The sequence below is a fragment of the Ciconia boyciana genome, chromosome 14, assembly GCF_034638445.1.
Source record: "Ciconia boyciana chromosome 14, ASM3463844v1, whole genome shotgun sequence".
Lineage (NCBI taxonomy): Eukaryota > Metazoa > Chordata > Aves > Ciconiiformes > Ciconiidae > Ciconia > Ciconia boyciana.
In genome coordinates, this window is record NC_132947.1 from 12,048,194 (window position 1) to 12,061,426 (window position 13,233).

Here is a 13,233-nt window from a genome sequence, read left to right on the forward strand (position 1 = left end):
CCTGCACGGGCTGACTTGGGGCTAGCCTCTGCCAGATGAGGCAGGAGCTTCACTGAACCCCTGGTGTGGTCTCGGTGGGATGTCCAAGGGTGCGAGTGGCCCGGGGGCAGTGGGATGCTCAGCCCAGGCTCTGCTTGTATGACAAAACCTCCTGCTCCCTGGCACGGCCTCACCTCTGCAGGGCTACAAGCTGACCTCCACTGGGTAGCACCAGGGATGTTACCCCTCTCCCAAATTGCTGGTGCCCCGGGCAGGGGTCCTCTCCCCCTCACCCAACAGCAAAGGCTCCCCGTGGCTCACACGAAGGGTCTTACACCATTGTGGTTAATGGTGCGGTGCCTGGGGAGTGCTGTTGGGACAGGGTAGGGTGCTCAGCGCCCAGCACCCACTGCTGTGGGTCACCTGCGGGTGGGGGCATCGGGGTCCGGGTTAGCAGGGATCTCTGCAGCGGGCAGGAGGGGGAGGAGACCCGAACCTGCCTTCCAAAGCCACCTTGGAGGAAATGCACTTGTCTGTGGGAGATCCACGGGTCTGCAGGGAAAGGCAAGGGATTCCTCCCTCTCTCCTGGAGCCTGGCACCGAAGCCCAAATCTACTGCGGAGGGCTGATGTCAGCTCCAAAACAGCGCCGTTTCCCTCTTCCCCTTTCTGCAAAACCCAGGTCCCGGGTTCCCCGGGCCCTTGGTGATGCCGGATGCATCAGGCTGGTGCCAGCCAAATGACTGACAGCTGCCAATCTCCAGCAGAACAGATCGCCTCGAGCCGCACACGCCGAAGGGGCAGAGTTAAGGTTCCTCCAGCCTTTCTCTTCGCCTGTGCTCCGGCTCCGGGGTGAAGCAGAGCAGGGCTGCGGGCTGGGGCTAGGCCGGGAGCCGTGCGGGTACCCGCGGCTCCAGAGCCCGCTGCACCTGCCGCCCCGCGGGGCAAAGGCGCTGTGCCCGGGAGGGGCAGGGGGAGAAGGGGCCGAGGCCGGGCCGGGGCTGCACGCCCCTTCCAGCCCCGCTCCGGGGCCGGCAGCGCTCTCCCCCCGAGCTCGGCCGGGGGCTGCGCGGGGCGAGCTCCAGCGCGGCGGGGGCTGCGCGGGGGGCGGCGGGGGGGCCGCTTTGTCTCCCGCCCGCGGGGCCGGGGGTCGGCGGCTGTGGGAGGGCGGGAGGAGGAGCGCGGCCCGCCCCCGCCGCCGCCGTACAAAAGGGGTCGGGCGGGCGGCGGAGCGGCGTGTGCCGCCGGGCAGGGCCGGGCCGGGCAGGGCCGGGCAGGGCAGGGCAGGGCAGGGCAGGGCAGGGCAGGGCAGGGCGCGGCGCTCCGGTCCCCTCCGCAGCGCCGTCCCGGCGGGGCCCGCGGCCGCCCCGTCCCGCCCGTCCCGTCCCGTCCCGTCCCGCTCCGCCGCCGCCGGGCCCGGGACCATGCGGCGGGCGCGGGCACTGCGCCGCCGCGGGGCTCTGCTCGCTTGCCTCTCCCTGGGGACGCTGCTGGCCCTCGCCGACGCCAAGGGTGCCTTCTACCCCCCCGCCGCCCCCCTGCCCTACGGCGGCAGGTACAGCCTCTACACGGCCGGCTCCAGCCCGCAGCTCGGCCCCGGCAAGCCCGTGGGCAAGCACAAGTAAGCGACCCTCTGCGCGCCCCCGTCCGCGGCCGCGCAACCGATCCGGCGGGCACCGGGAGCCGGCGCCGCCCCCGGGCATCGGCCCCTGGGCTCTGGCAGCGCGGCCGGGCTTTCCGGGCGCCGCCTCCCGTCGGGCATCCCTTACGGGCACGGACCGCGGGCACCGGCCACGCGTCTGGGCTCAGCAGGCAGCATCCCCGGGGGACCGGTACCCACCCCCCGGCACCGACCATGGGTGCCACCTCCCAGGGCTCGGCCGCGGGCGCCCCTCGGGGGGCAGCGGTCCCTGGGTACCCGCCGCGGCATCCCTTGCCCCGCGCCAGCCGCCGGGCGCTGAGCAGGGGCTGGCGTGCCGGGCCGGAGCGCCGTGCGCAGGGCAGGGCTGTCCCCGTGTCTCGGTGCTCCCCCTCTGTGCCGGGCAAGGCTGGGGGCGCGGGGTTTGTCCAGGAGGGAGCGGGCTGCGTGCGGGGGGACGCGTGTGCTGCAGTCGCGTGTGGGACGGGGCTGGGGCTGTGGGCACGGGGGTGCCCGCCTGTGGTTAAGGGGTAGGCGCGTGTACCTGTTCTGCGTGACGCGGGCGCGGGGCCGTGGTGCGGGAGGGGAGGATGGCGGTGCACAGAGCTACGCGTGAAAACGCAGACTCGTTTGGAGGGAGTTTGCCCATTTGCTTGTAAAGCACAGACTTACTAGAGTTTAAATATGTTTTCAAGTAACCTGGAAAGCTCAGGCAGATGAGGAATGTGGGCTTTACACGTACTGTACACTTTCCATTCAGTTGCGAAAAGGCTGTTACATTAGGGGACTCGCTTCCCTCCCCGCTTGTTTGCTAGAACCGTTTCTGTCGGGCTTCTTTGAAAAGGGGAGGATGTGGTGTTATGAACAAGCTGAAATGAATAAAGTAACATTCGAGACGAACAATACTGGCAGTGCCAGTGAGAGCTTTCCAAAACCCGTAACATTTTCCAGCTGCTCACTCTTAAAACATCAGGCTGGAGCTATAAAACTGCTAGCCACAGGTGGGTGAGACGGAAAGGGCTTTCTGAGAAGGAGAGCAAGCCAGCACCACCCTAACCCAAGTAGTCACAGGCAGGCAGTGTCTATTAGTAGTGGCTAGTAGATGTGCCCATGTTGGCTACTAGCTTTCTTACAGAGGGGGTTAGCAGTGTATTTGTAAGTGGATCCTGGATTTATGGATAGACAGTGATTCTAAATTTCCACATACACACACACATGATCTCCCTTCCCTCCAGCTAAGAGAAGTGTCTGGCCTTCACTCTTGCATGGCCCTGCGCATGGATAAATGACTCACTTTTGGAGGAGCGGGGAGCAGCACGGATCCCTGCACACGCTCTGAGCCCGGCAGCCTCTCGCCAGGGCAGAGCCACTGGCATCTGGGCAGGCTGGAAATGCCAGTCGCTCCCGGGAGTTGCGGTGCCCATCCCAGGGGAGCAAAGAGAGCCCTTGGCGAGGGGCTGGGGTAGAGGTGCTGGTGCTGCTCCTGGGGGGAGCGAGGGGATGCCCTGGGCGTGTGGGGTTGGGGGGTCCCTGCTGGCAGGGAGCAGGGAGAGCTGGGGTGTCAGAGGGAGGATGAGCCTGCTCGCACCTTGCTGCTTCACCGAAGGAGCTCCTGTCCCATGTGGGCTGTTGGAGGTGGAGAAGCCTGCTTGGGGGCACTGGGGGGTTTATGGTGGGCCTTGGCATGGGTAGGGGATGTACTTTGTCTTCACGTGTTTGCCATCGGTGCTTGTCCCTCCTTCACATATCTTCCCCCACTCAGGGTGAGCCAGAGCCCTGCTGCTCTGTCCCCAGAGGGTGACAGTGGGGGGGCTGGGGAGGTCTGTGCACACCCAGCCCCTGTGTATGCACACACACACATCCACATGCTCAATCCCCGAAACAGGAGACACCGCAGTCCTTCTCCCCAACCCCTTCTGCTCCATCGTGACTGTCCCAGTCCCTTCCCTTGCTTCCACCTGCCAGAGGCATCTGAATGCCATCCAGACCATCATCATGCCAAGCCCGTGAGAGCTGGGCTGAGGCCCTGCAGCTCGTTTCTCTGGTCAACCCCGAGACTGCTCTCCGCAGGCCATGCAATGGTGATGCCAGGGGACTCCAGCTCCTTCCCAGCCTGCACCCAGGCAGCCGAGCCGCAGCGACCCCAGCTTGGGGAGAGCCAGGTCCTCCCGCCTCACTGAACACCTCCCTGCACCTGCAGCTCGCGCCAGCCCATCTGCTCCATCCCGCTGACCCCTTCATCTCTGCCTCAGCTCTGTGTGCCTGTCTCTTCTCAGCACTGTGTGCCTGTGCCCTCCTCTCCTCCCGCTCTGCCATCTGCCACGTCCCTGTGCCCTTAATCCCTGCCTCACTGCACATCCCTGCTGTCTCTGTCCCTGGGGACCAAGTCCATCTGCTCCTGCCAGCAGCCCTGCCTTCAGCTGGAACAGCCTTGGCCTCCATCTGTCCCACCAGTGCTCCTGCATCCTTCCCACGCAGCCTTCCTCCCAGCCACCTCATCCTCAGCACCTGGGTTTGCTGCGTGGCTCAGGAGAGGTCCTGTGCCTGGAGCTGGCTGGTACCCTGTGGCACCCAGCTGCAGGCATGATGGCAGGAGGGAAGAGGCTCTGCTCCTTGCACCACCCGTCCAAGGGATCTGAAGAGGTTTCCAGCCTCCATCTGGCTTGAGACCTGGGTTGTGTCCCTGCCTCCATGGTGGAGAGCCATGATGCTGCAGCCCCGCAGGGGGGCCAGGCTGCATCTCCTCTCCCTCTGCTGACTGTACCATCATGCTTGGTCCAAGTGCGACTACCCATAGCAAAGTCCGAAGGCTTTTGGGCTGGCCACAGCACTGGCAGCACTCCAGGAGCTGCAGAAGGACAGACCACCCCTGCCAGATGCTGCTGCGGCTATTTCTGGGGTGCTATTCCCATAAGTGCTGGTGGTGGTGGGGTTCTGCTTGTCCCCCCAGCCTGTCTCGCCACCCAGGCTGTGCGGTGCCGAGCACAGCTCTGGGGCTGAGGCTCTGGGCGACCCCAGCATTGGTGACAATGTGGTCGTGACTGTGACAGCAGCAACGGCGCTCAGCACCTAGCCTCCTGCAGCGCGTGGCACTGCAGACCTGCCTGGGGGGATTCTGGGTTTCTTGCAGACAGTGAAATCACTAGTGAAAAATTAGAAGGCGAGGGTGCTCAGCCTGTTTCCAGCACCGAGACTGGTTTCTCAGGCAGGGCTCAACTTCAGAGTGACTGCAGCTGGGGGAGCATGGGGCAGCCACCAGCTTGGAGGGACATTGTGGGCCAGGCACTGCCCAAGGCTGAGCGGAGAGCCCAGCACAGCCAAGGCGAGCAGAGCTGTGTTGAGGGTGCAGGGGTTTAGCTGCACCCCCTTAACCCAGAGGAGAGATGCCTGGACCCACCCGGACAGAGGAAAAGGCTCCTCATTGCTGGGGTTGGCACCCTGGCACTCGGAGGGCAGCGAGCAGGGCTGGGCAGGGCTGGCTCCTGCGGAGGCTCTCGGAGCCAGTCGGGTGAAGGCAGGTGAAAGCTGGGGTGCTCAGGGACAGCGGGAGCAGGAGCCAATTCAGCCAGCTCGGCCCAACCAGGGCCGCCTGCCAGCCCCTTGCCTGTGCACCCAGCAGCAGGCTGTGCGCTGGGGGACTTTGCTCTGTCCCCAGGCCCTACTGCTGTCCCTGTCCCCAGGGTGGGGTGGGCGATGCTCCTTCCCCAGCAGCTGCCCAGGCTGGGGGGTCCCTCCAGCTCCTGCCCCCCCCAGAGACCTCACCGGCAGCGTTAGGCAGGGCAGGCAGACCTGCCTGGGGACTGGTTGAATAGCTGGGGCGCTGCTGTCTGCCGGGGCCGGGGGTGACGGTGTCTCGCTGTGCTTCCCCCTAGGAGCTACTGTGCCTACGTGGTGCAGCGCAACGTGACGTGCACGCTGCAGGATGGGGCTGAGAGCTACGTCAAGGCCGAGTACCACAAGTGCAGCTGGGGACCCAAGTGCCCGGGGAAAGTGCTGTGAGTACAGGGGATGCCAGGGCATGGCTCCCTTCCCCTCCCAGCTTCAGGTCGCAGCTCTCCTCGGGCTCCCGAGCCCCTGTGCCACCCTTCCGACTGTGAACCCCCGCTTTCCAGAGGGCAGTGAAAGGGGCTGAAGGGCTTTTCCTGGACGAGGCAGTCAATGCCAGGGCAGCGGTGCTGGGAGGAGGCAAGATGGGATCTGTCAGGAGGGAGCAGGAGCTCTGTCCCTCATCAGAAATAAATCAGGAAATCCTGGGAAGCCGGGGCGGTGCATGCGCATGTGTGCAGGGAAGCATTTTGTCACAGACCTGCAATTTGGCAGAAAGATGGCAGCTAGGTGAAAGCCTGACCAAGAGGAGGAGGAAACGGAGCCCGTGGCTGGGGATGGCTCAGGGCTTCCTACCCCAGGAAAATATTTGCAGAACTCTCTGACACCTCGTCAGTGCTGGAGGGAAACACCCCGCCGTGCCGCAGCCGGAGCCGCAGCCAGGGCAGGGCGGACACAGGGCCTTTGTGCTTCGCCACCCTCCACAGCCCCCAGCCGGGGATGCTGCTCCATGCAGAAAAGCCGCTCTCCCGCATCCTCCCCGGGCCCGCCAAGAGCAGCAGAGCTGAGTACCGAGGAAAACCGGGCTGAGAGGGGCTTTTGTCGGAGCCTGGCACCCCTCCTGTGGCACCGGCACACGGTGCTGCAGCCAGCCGGGACTCGCCACGTGCCGGCGGTGCCACGGGCTCCACGTGCAGCCTCCCCGCCAGAGGCAGGCCATCGGACCCACTTGCTGACTTGTTCTTTCCTTCCTCCCATCACAAGTGCTTTAGCAGCATTTGGGGACTTCAGGACATCCTGCAGCCGCTCGTACCCGTGGAGGAGATCACCAAAGCCTCTCCCGTCTCTGCGGTGTCCACTGCTTGGCCCCTCCAGCCTTTCAAACAAAACCAGGGTGGAACCAGGGTGTTTCCTGAAAGCAGCTGGACCCACAGCTGAACTTTGTGCACAGCCTCGGATGCTGCATCAACGCACGAGAGGGAAACATGGTTTTTCCATGTGCTGGGGCCATCAGCTAATGTTTGTGCAGCTGCAAAAAATACTTCCCCTTGCCGCCGTCTGGAGCAGGGGGAGAAGAGTTCAGAGGTGCTGAAGGGTTCCGGGCTTCTCTGCAGAGGCCGGCATGACACGGAGAAGGTGCCCTGCCTTCTGGATGCCATCCTCATCCTCACTTCACCCCCTGACAGTGGCTGGGTGCAGCAGTCTCCTGCTGTGATATGCCCAGGCAGGTTTCTACACACTAAGACAGGAATGAAAGACCACAGAAATTCAGCAGCGTCTGTGATAACAAAAAGAAGAGCTTGTTTTGAAGCTGTCTCGTGCCTTTGCAAAATTGCTGATGTTGGGAAATTTTGAAGTGATTCGAAGAACAGAGGACTTGGGTTTGCTTTCTCCTCCTGCCCTGCAGTACGTACGGAGGTGGCTGTATCGCACTGGGAGTCGTGTGGAAGTGGCATTGCCCGGGGGCTACAGCCTGGGCCGGGGGCACTGAGGATCCAGGCAGGGACACGGACGACAGGGGCTTGGCCCCATGTGCTGCCCTGAGTGACTGGATAAGTGCGAGTGCCTTACGCAGCCCCTCCGTACAGCACGGACGGTTCTGCCACCTCCTCTGAGACCTTCCGCTGAACGTGCTGGAGAAGAACAAGGGCCCGATTGTGCGTGTTATTGCAAAACAGCAAACTTCAGGATTTTCAGGCCCTGGTAAATTCAGATTGGAAATTTCCAAAAGGCAGGTTCAAAGCATCGGCGTTTCAGAGGTGGTGAGAAACGCACTGTCTTCAGCTCTGTGCAGCTCAGCTCGGCTGGTGGGGGGAGCCCGGGTGCTGGTGGGGTCCTGTCCCATCCCTGCCACCTCATGGGAAAGTGCCACGGAAGAGCAGGGAGCAGCTGAGTCCTCCCCGCTGGGCTGGTGGGGACCCCACGTAGAGTGAGAGCAGAGAGGAGGGTGTGCGTGTCCCACCGGGCAAGGAGGTGGGCTCGCACCCGTGTTTGCTGTGTATGGGGGGCATCAATGTTGTAGTGCCCAAATTGGTGATGGAGAAACCTCCCAGGACATCCCAGTTGGGGGCAGGAGGAGGTGTAAGGAGCCATCCCTCTGTGCACACCACACGGCATCACCCCGGTAAACCTCGCCAGGGCTCTGCTGCCCCACTGCCAGAGCTCTCGCTTGCAAGGCCAACCCAAGCCACTTAGGCTTCCCATCAAACTGATGCCCTCCATACATAGAGAAAATACCTCTCCAAAGGTATTTCAACCCTCCTGGAGGCTTCAGGACAGGATTACGGTTGAGAGGAGGATTTTTTACCCCACTAGGAAATTCTCTAGGTCAATTGAAAGTGCAAAGCACACCCACAAGCAGCGCAGACCCCTCTTGGAAGTGATCTGAGCTTGCAGGGGTTTTGGAATCACTTCCATCGTTTCATTTTGTGCTCTCCTGGGCCAAAAGTTACCAAACTGTGTGGTCATCTATCGGGCCAGAGACCAAAGCAATACACTTATAGCTGCTTTTCTAAACTAACAACGGGATTCCCAGGTTAAAAAAAAAAAATCCAACAGAAAAGCCTCTCCAGAAACCACAGATACCTAAAAAACGGCTCTGCTCAGATAGTCCCTCCTCACCCCTGGGCTGTTTCTCAGGCTTGTCTAGTTGTGTTACCAACTTGTTGGGGAGAACTCTTCCCTCACCATGTGCTGTCACACCTGCACTCGTGGTCCAGTTCTGGAGAGGGTGGGCACATGTTTTTGGAGTGCTGGTTAATGAGCTGTGTCCCTGGACAGGCACTGTAATGCTACACTGAGCTATGGTGCAGCAAGAGCTCTTGGAGGAGGTGGGTCATGGTCTGCAGGTGCAGCACATGGGTCTCAGCCAGGCTTTCCCATGTGCCCGGATTTCCCACACCCAACAGGACCCATGACACAACTCTTCTCTATTGCTTGACATTGAGGTTGCTTCTCTAAACTGTCTTTTCTCTTCCTCCCCTCTCCTGGAAAGGTACCGCACCTTCTTCAGACCCAAATACAAGATTGGATACAAGACAGTGACCGAGCTGGCCTGGAGGTGCTGCCCAGGCTTCATGGGAGAAGGATGCCACGACAGCCCGACTGACCAACCCGGCCTTCTGCCCCAGCATCCCAGCCCTAAAATGCCTCCCGGGCAAAAGATATTTCCAATCCCCAGACTTCCTCCCTATCCAAAAAGCCACCCTGACCTGTTTCCAGGACCAAAGAAGAATCAGTATGGTGAGATCTCGCTCTTGCTTCACATCCCCAGGTTACAGAATCACAAAATCACAGAATCGTATAGGTTGGAAAAGACCTTTAAGATCATCGAGTCCAACTGTAAACCTAACACTACCAAGACCACCACTACACCATGTCCCTGAGCACCACATCTACACATCTTTTAAATACCTCCAGGGATGGTGACTCAACCACTGCCCTGGGCAGCCTGTGCCAATGCTTGACAACCCTTTCAGTGAAGTAAAATTTCCTAATACCTAATCTAAACCTCCTCTGGTGCAACTTGAGGCCATTTCCTCTTGTCCGATCGCTTGTTACTTGGGAGAAGAGACCGACCTCCACCTTGCTACAACCTCCTTTCAGGTAGATGATAAGGTCTCCCCTGAGCCTCCTTTTCTCCAGGCTAAACAACCCCAGCTCCCTCAGCCGCTCCCCATCAGCCTTGTGCTCCAGACCCTTCCCCAGCTCCGTTGCCCTTCTCTGGACACGCTCCAGCCCCTCAATGTCTCTCTTGGAGTGAGGGGCCCAAAACTGAACACAGCATTAGAGGTGCGGCCTCACCAGTGCCGAGTACAGGGACACGATCACTGCCCTAGTCCTGCTGGCCACACTATTTCTGATACAAGCCAGGATGCCATTGGCTTTCTTGGCCACCTGGGCACACTGCTGGCTCACATTCAGGTGGCTGTCAAGCAACCACTGTTAACACACCACCACCATGCTCTCAAACCTCCCGGTCCTTTCTGTTCCAGCACAGGGCATGAATTTGGCAAACCTTCAGTGGGTGATGTGCTTTCTCATCATAGACCTGACATTTGATTGCTTTGAGGATCACTTGCTTTTTAAATCTAGTTTATTTCAAAACGTGCCACTTTAAAATTGCCTTTCCTCATTGCTTTAAAGCATTTTTCCATTAATTTTGGGGTTGATAGAGTGTGTCGCAAGACGAAGCTCCCCCAGGCTGTTCTCATCACCTGCTGCTGAATGTGGGAGCAGAGGGCTTGATCCCAAGAAGAAAGAGGGTTTCCTGATCAGCTTAAGAAGAGCTGTAGAGGAAGGGAGGAAGGGTGGGCTGATATTTCGCCAAAATGGCAATAAGAGGGAGGCAGGAGCTAATGTTAGTACGGAAAAGGACTCAAATCTAGAAGACAGCCAAGGAGGGAAGTTAAAGGAGCACCAGCCCTGACTGTGCCCTCTCTGTTTCTCCCTGTGCAGGCAGGAAGCTGCCCGGCCTCTTCGGGGACCGGCTGGATCGGCTGGAGGAGCAGGTGAGGCGCCTTTCCCAGTCCTACGACAGCCTGCACACCATGGTGAGTGGCCTGGGGGACCGCCTGCGGCTGGCCATCCAGGAGGACACCACCAAGATGATCGGCTCCCTGATGAACAGCCCGGGCACGCCTGACTCGACGGTGGGCTTCGGCATCATTCCTGATGGCCTGGTGGATGTGGCAGACAAAGCTGACATCGCCACGTACCCTCCCGTGGGGGAGATCCTGACCAAAGTGACAGAGGTGAGCGACGTGCTGAAAACCAAGGCAGATCTGCTGCATGAGGTTCGTGGCATGGTCCTGGACCACGACGGGCAGATCAAGCATCTGCTGGAGTCAGCCCGGCCCTCGCCCCTCACCTCCATCGACCTGCTGGAGGAGTATGTGGACACGCGGCTGAGCAACCTGCGCGGAGAGCTGCTCGACGGCTTCGAGAAGAAGCTGGGGAAGATCCAGACCACGTGCGATTTCCGGATCCAAGAGGTGCGGCAGCAGTGCGAGGAGGAGAAGGCTGCCAACCTGCGGCTGCAGCAGACCCTGGATGGGAAGGAGCTAGAGATCAAGAAAGAGATCTCCCAGCTGGAGACCCAGATCCAAGGGCTGACGGTGGTGGAAAGCTGCTGCAGCAACCTGGACTACCTCACTGATCGCATGAACATCCTTGAGAAAGGCCTTCACAGCATCTCTGAGTCCCAGAAGAACTTGCACTCACGGCTGGATGGAGAAATCTCCACTGTCACCCTAGGGAACCTTTTTGAAGGGCGCTTTGAGGACCTGGAAGCCAGACTCAATGCTACAGAGAGAGAAACGGGGAGCTGCTGCTCCGGTATAGAGGACAGCATGAGAGGCACAGTGGTAGCAGAGGTGGATGGCATGAGAACTGCCTTTGAAGATAAAATGCAGACCCTAGAGGACAGGTTCATGACCATCGTGGGGGAGCTGAACAATGTCAGTTCTCCCGTGGGCATGGACGGAGCGGTGGTGCCCGTGCTGGAGGGGGAGCTCGCCAGCATGAGGAAACGGATGGATGAGACACTGGAGGTGTTGCAGAACCGCCTCATCACGCTGGAGAGCACTTGTTCCCTTGGCTGCACCTCCGCCTCCAAAGACGTGGAGACCTTCCGGACAGAGATCGAAGACTGCCAGAACAAGAATCAGGACCTGCTCCTCCGGATGGACAGCAACTATGACCTCCTGCGCAAGCTGAACGCCACCATCCTGGAGATCCAGCGGCGAATCGAGGAGGAAGCATCGGGGGCTTTACAAGGGGAGATCACCTTACTAAAGATCAACCTGAACACTGTGAGCAAGTCTCTGACGGGGCTCAAGGACTCCGTCTCCCAGTACTCGGACACCGTGACACACGTCAACTCCTCGCTGGATGAGCATGAGCGGAAGATCGAGGATGAGGTCCACTCCATCCAGGAGAAAGTCAACGACCAAGGCTCCCAGCTCTTCTTCAGCAACCGGCGTGTGCTGAACCTCAAGGGAGACTTAGAGCGACTCAAAGCCAGGATCGTCAGCGACCTGAGCTCCTGCAAGAGCGTGGCCCATGACCTGCAGCAGGAGATTGCTCACTTTGATGACCGGGTGGCCCGGGTGGAGAGCGTCTGCAGCAGACTGGGTGCCGTCATGGGGAGCATGGACGGCATCAGGGACGAACTGGAGAAACACACGGGCAGTCTGTGGGACTACATGGACCACATGAACGGCACCCTGGCTGCCCACTCTCAGGAAATAACGGGACTGAAGGACAACCTGCTTGACTGCCAAGCCAAGGTCTCCGAGCTGGCAGAGCAGGTCGGCCACTTGGAAGAGCAGGCGGAGGGGAAGCAGCATTAGCCGTGCCGCCACGCGCTTCTTCCTTCTCCTCCCTGTGAAGGACAGGATTAACTTATATCACACAGACTCGCTCCAATGTGACAACAGTTCTTGGGATAATTTTTTTAATGAAAAGATAAATTAAAAGCTGCTACAAACCCTTTTTTTTTTTTTTTTTTTTTTTAAATCTCGTCAGCCCCACTTTTCGGTAACTCTGCCGTTACGGTACTCACCTCCTGACGCTCAGCAGCTGTCCCGACCCTGGTGCAGCAGGGTCGCTGCCTCCTGGCCGGGGGCGTTGCTTTGGCTCCTGGGCTAATGACCCCAGAAGGACAACACAGGAGGAAGCTGGAGGCGGGAATGTTTTATTTTCTTTTATTTTATTTTTGTGGATTTATCGCTTCTTGAAGAATAAAACCCCGTAGTTGTCAGTTGAGGAATAGAGTTTCTCTGACCTAAAGACCACCTGTGTCTTAATCCAGGGACTGAGCAGAGCCAGGGCTCCTTACAGGGAACAAAACTCACCACAGGAATTGCAGATTTCAAAGAACACACGTATTCACACATCCCCCTGGGAACTGCCTTCCCCTCTCCGAGACGGCAGCCCTCCTTGTGTATGGTAAATCCATTTATACTGCTCACTCCTTCATGCAAACGCACGCGCCTTACAGAGCATATGAGGATATGCATTAGGAAAACATGCATATGCATATATATATATTATGTGTATATGTATTTTTGAACAGTCCACTGTCATGGTGCTCATCTGTTTGCAAAGTTTCCTCTTGCTGCCCCCGCATCCCTTGCTGTATTTCGAAGGACCACACTGAGCAGCTAAAAACTACCACGGCAGTCCCTCGGGGCTGCCGTGCTTTGCAATCCCACTTCGCTGGGCTCCCTGGTTACACCTGGGACTGACATGAAGGATTATAGAAAACTTGTGTCTTCCCCAAGGAGACGTGTGTCCACAGGTCTCTGCAGAGACCAAGGTGGGCATGGAGCAGTCCTGTCCTCCGGCTCAAGTTCTCTCCTGTTTTATTGCTTAAACTGTGAACACGGTTTCCCTCATCTCGTCCCGGGGCAGGAGAGCTGTGGCTGCTCCAGCACGCGAGCACGAGGCTTCCCCTGCCTGGCAGGGCAGGAGCAGGAGCCTGCGTCCTCCTCGCGTTCCTCTGAGCCCACTGGGATGCCAGCGGCCCTGGGGACCCACACTGACATGGACCCCCAGGGAGGAGGGAGG

General features: G+C 59.5%; 1 protein-coding gene across 1 annotated transcript; it reads left to right on the top strand.

The window, feature by feature from the left end:
- Positions 1 to 1,402: 1,402 nt before the first annotated feature.
- On the top strand, positions 1,403 to 12,014 carry EMILIN3 (elastin microfibril interfacer 3). Its single transcript, XM_072879468.1, has 4 exons — positions 1,403 to 1,599; positions 5,490 to 5,612; positions 8,657 to 8,904; positions 10,120 to 12,014. The coding sequence occupies exons 1-4, from the start codon at positions 1,403 to 1,405 to the stop codon at positions 12,012 to 12,014; spliced, it is 2,463 nt and encodes an 820-aa protein (XP_072735569.1).
- The last annotated feature ends 1,219 nt before the right edge of the window (positions 12,015 to 13,233 follow it).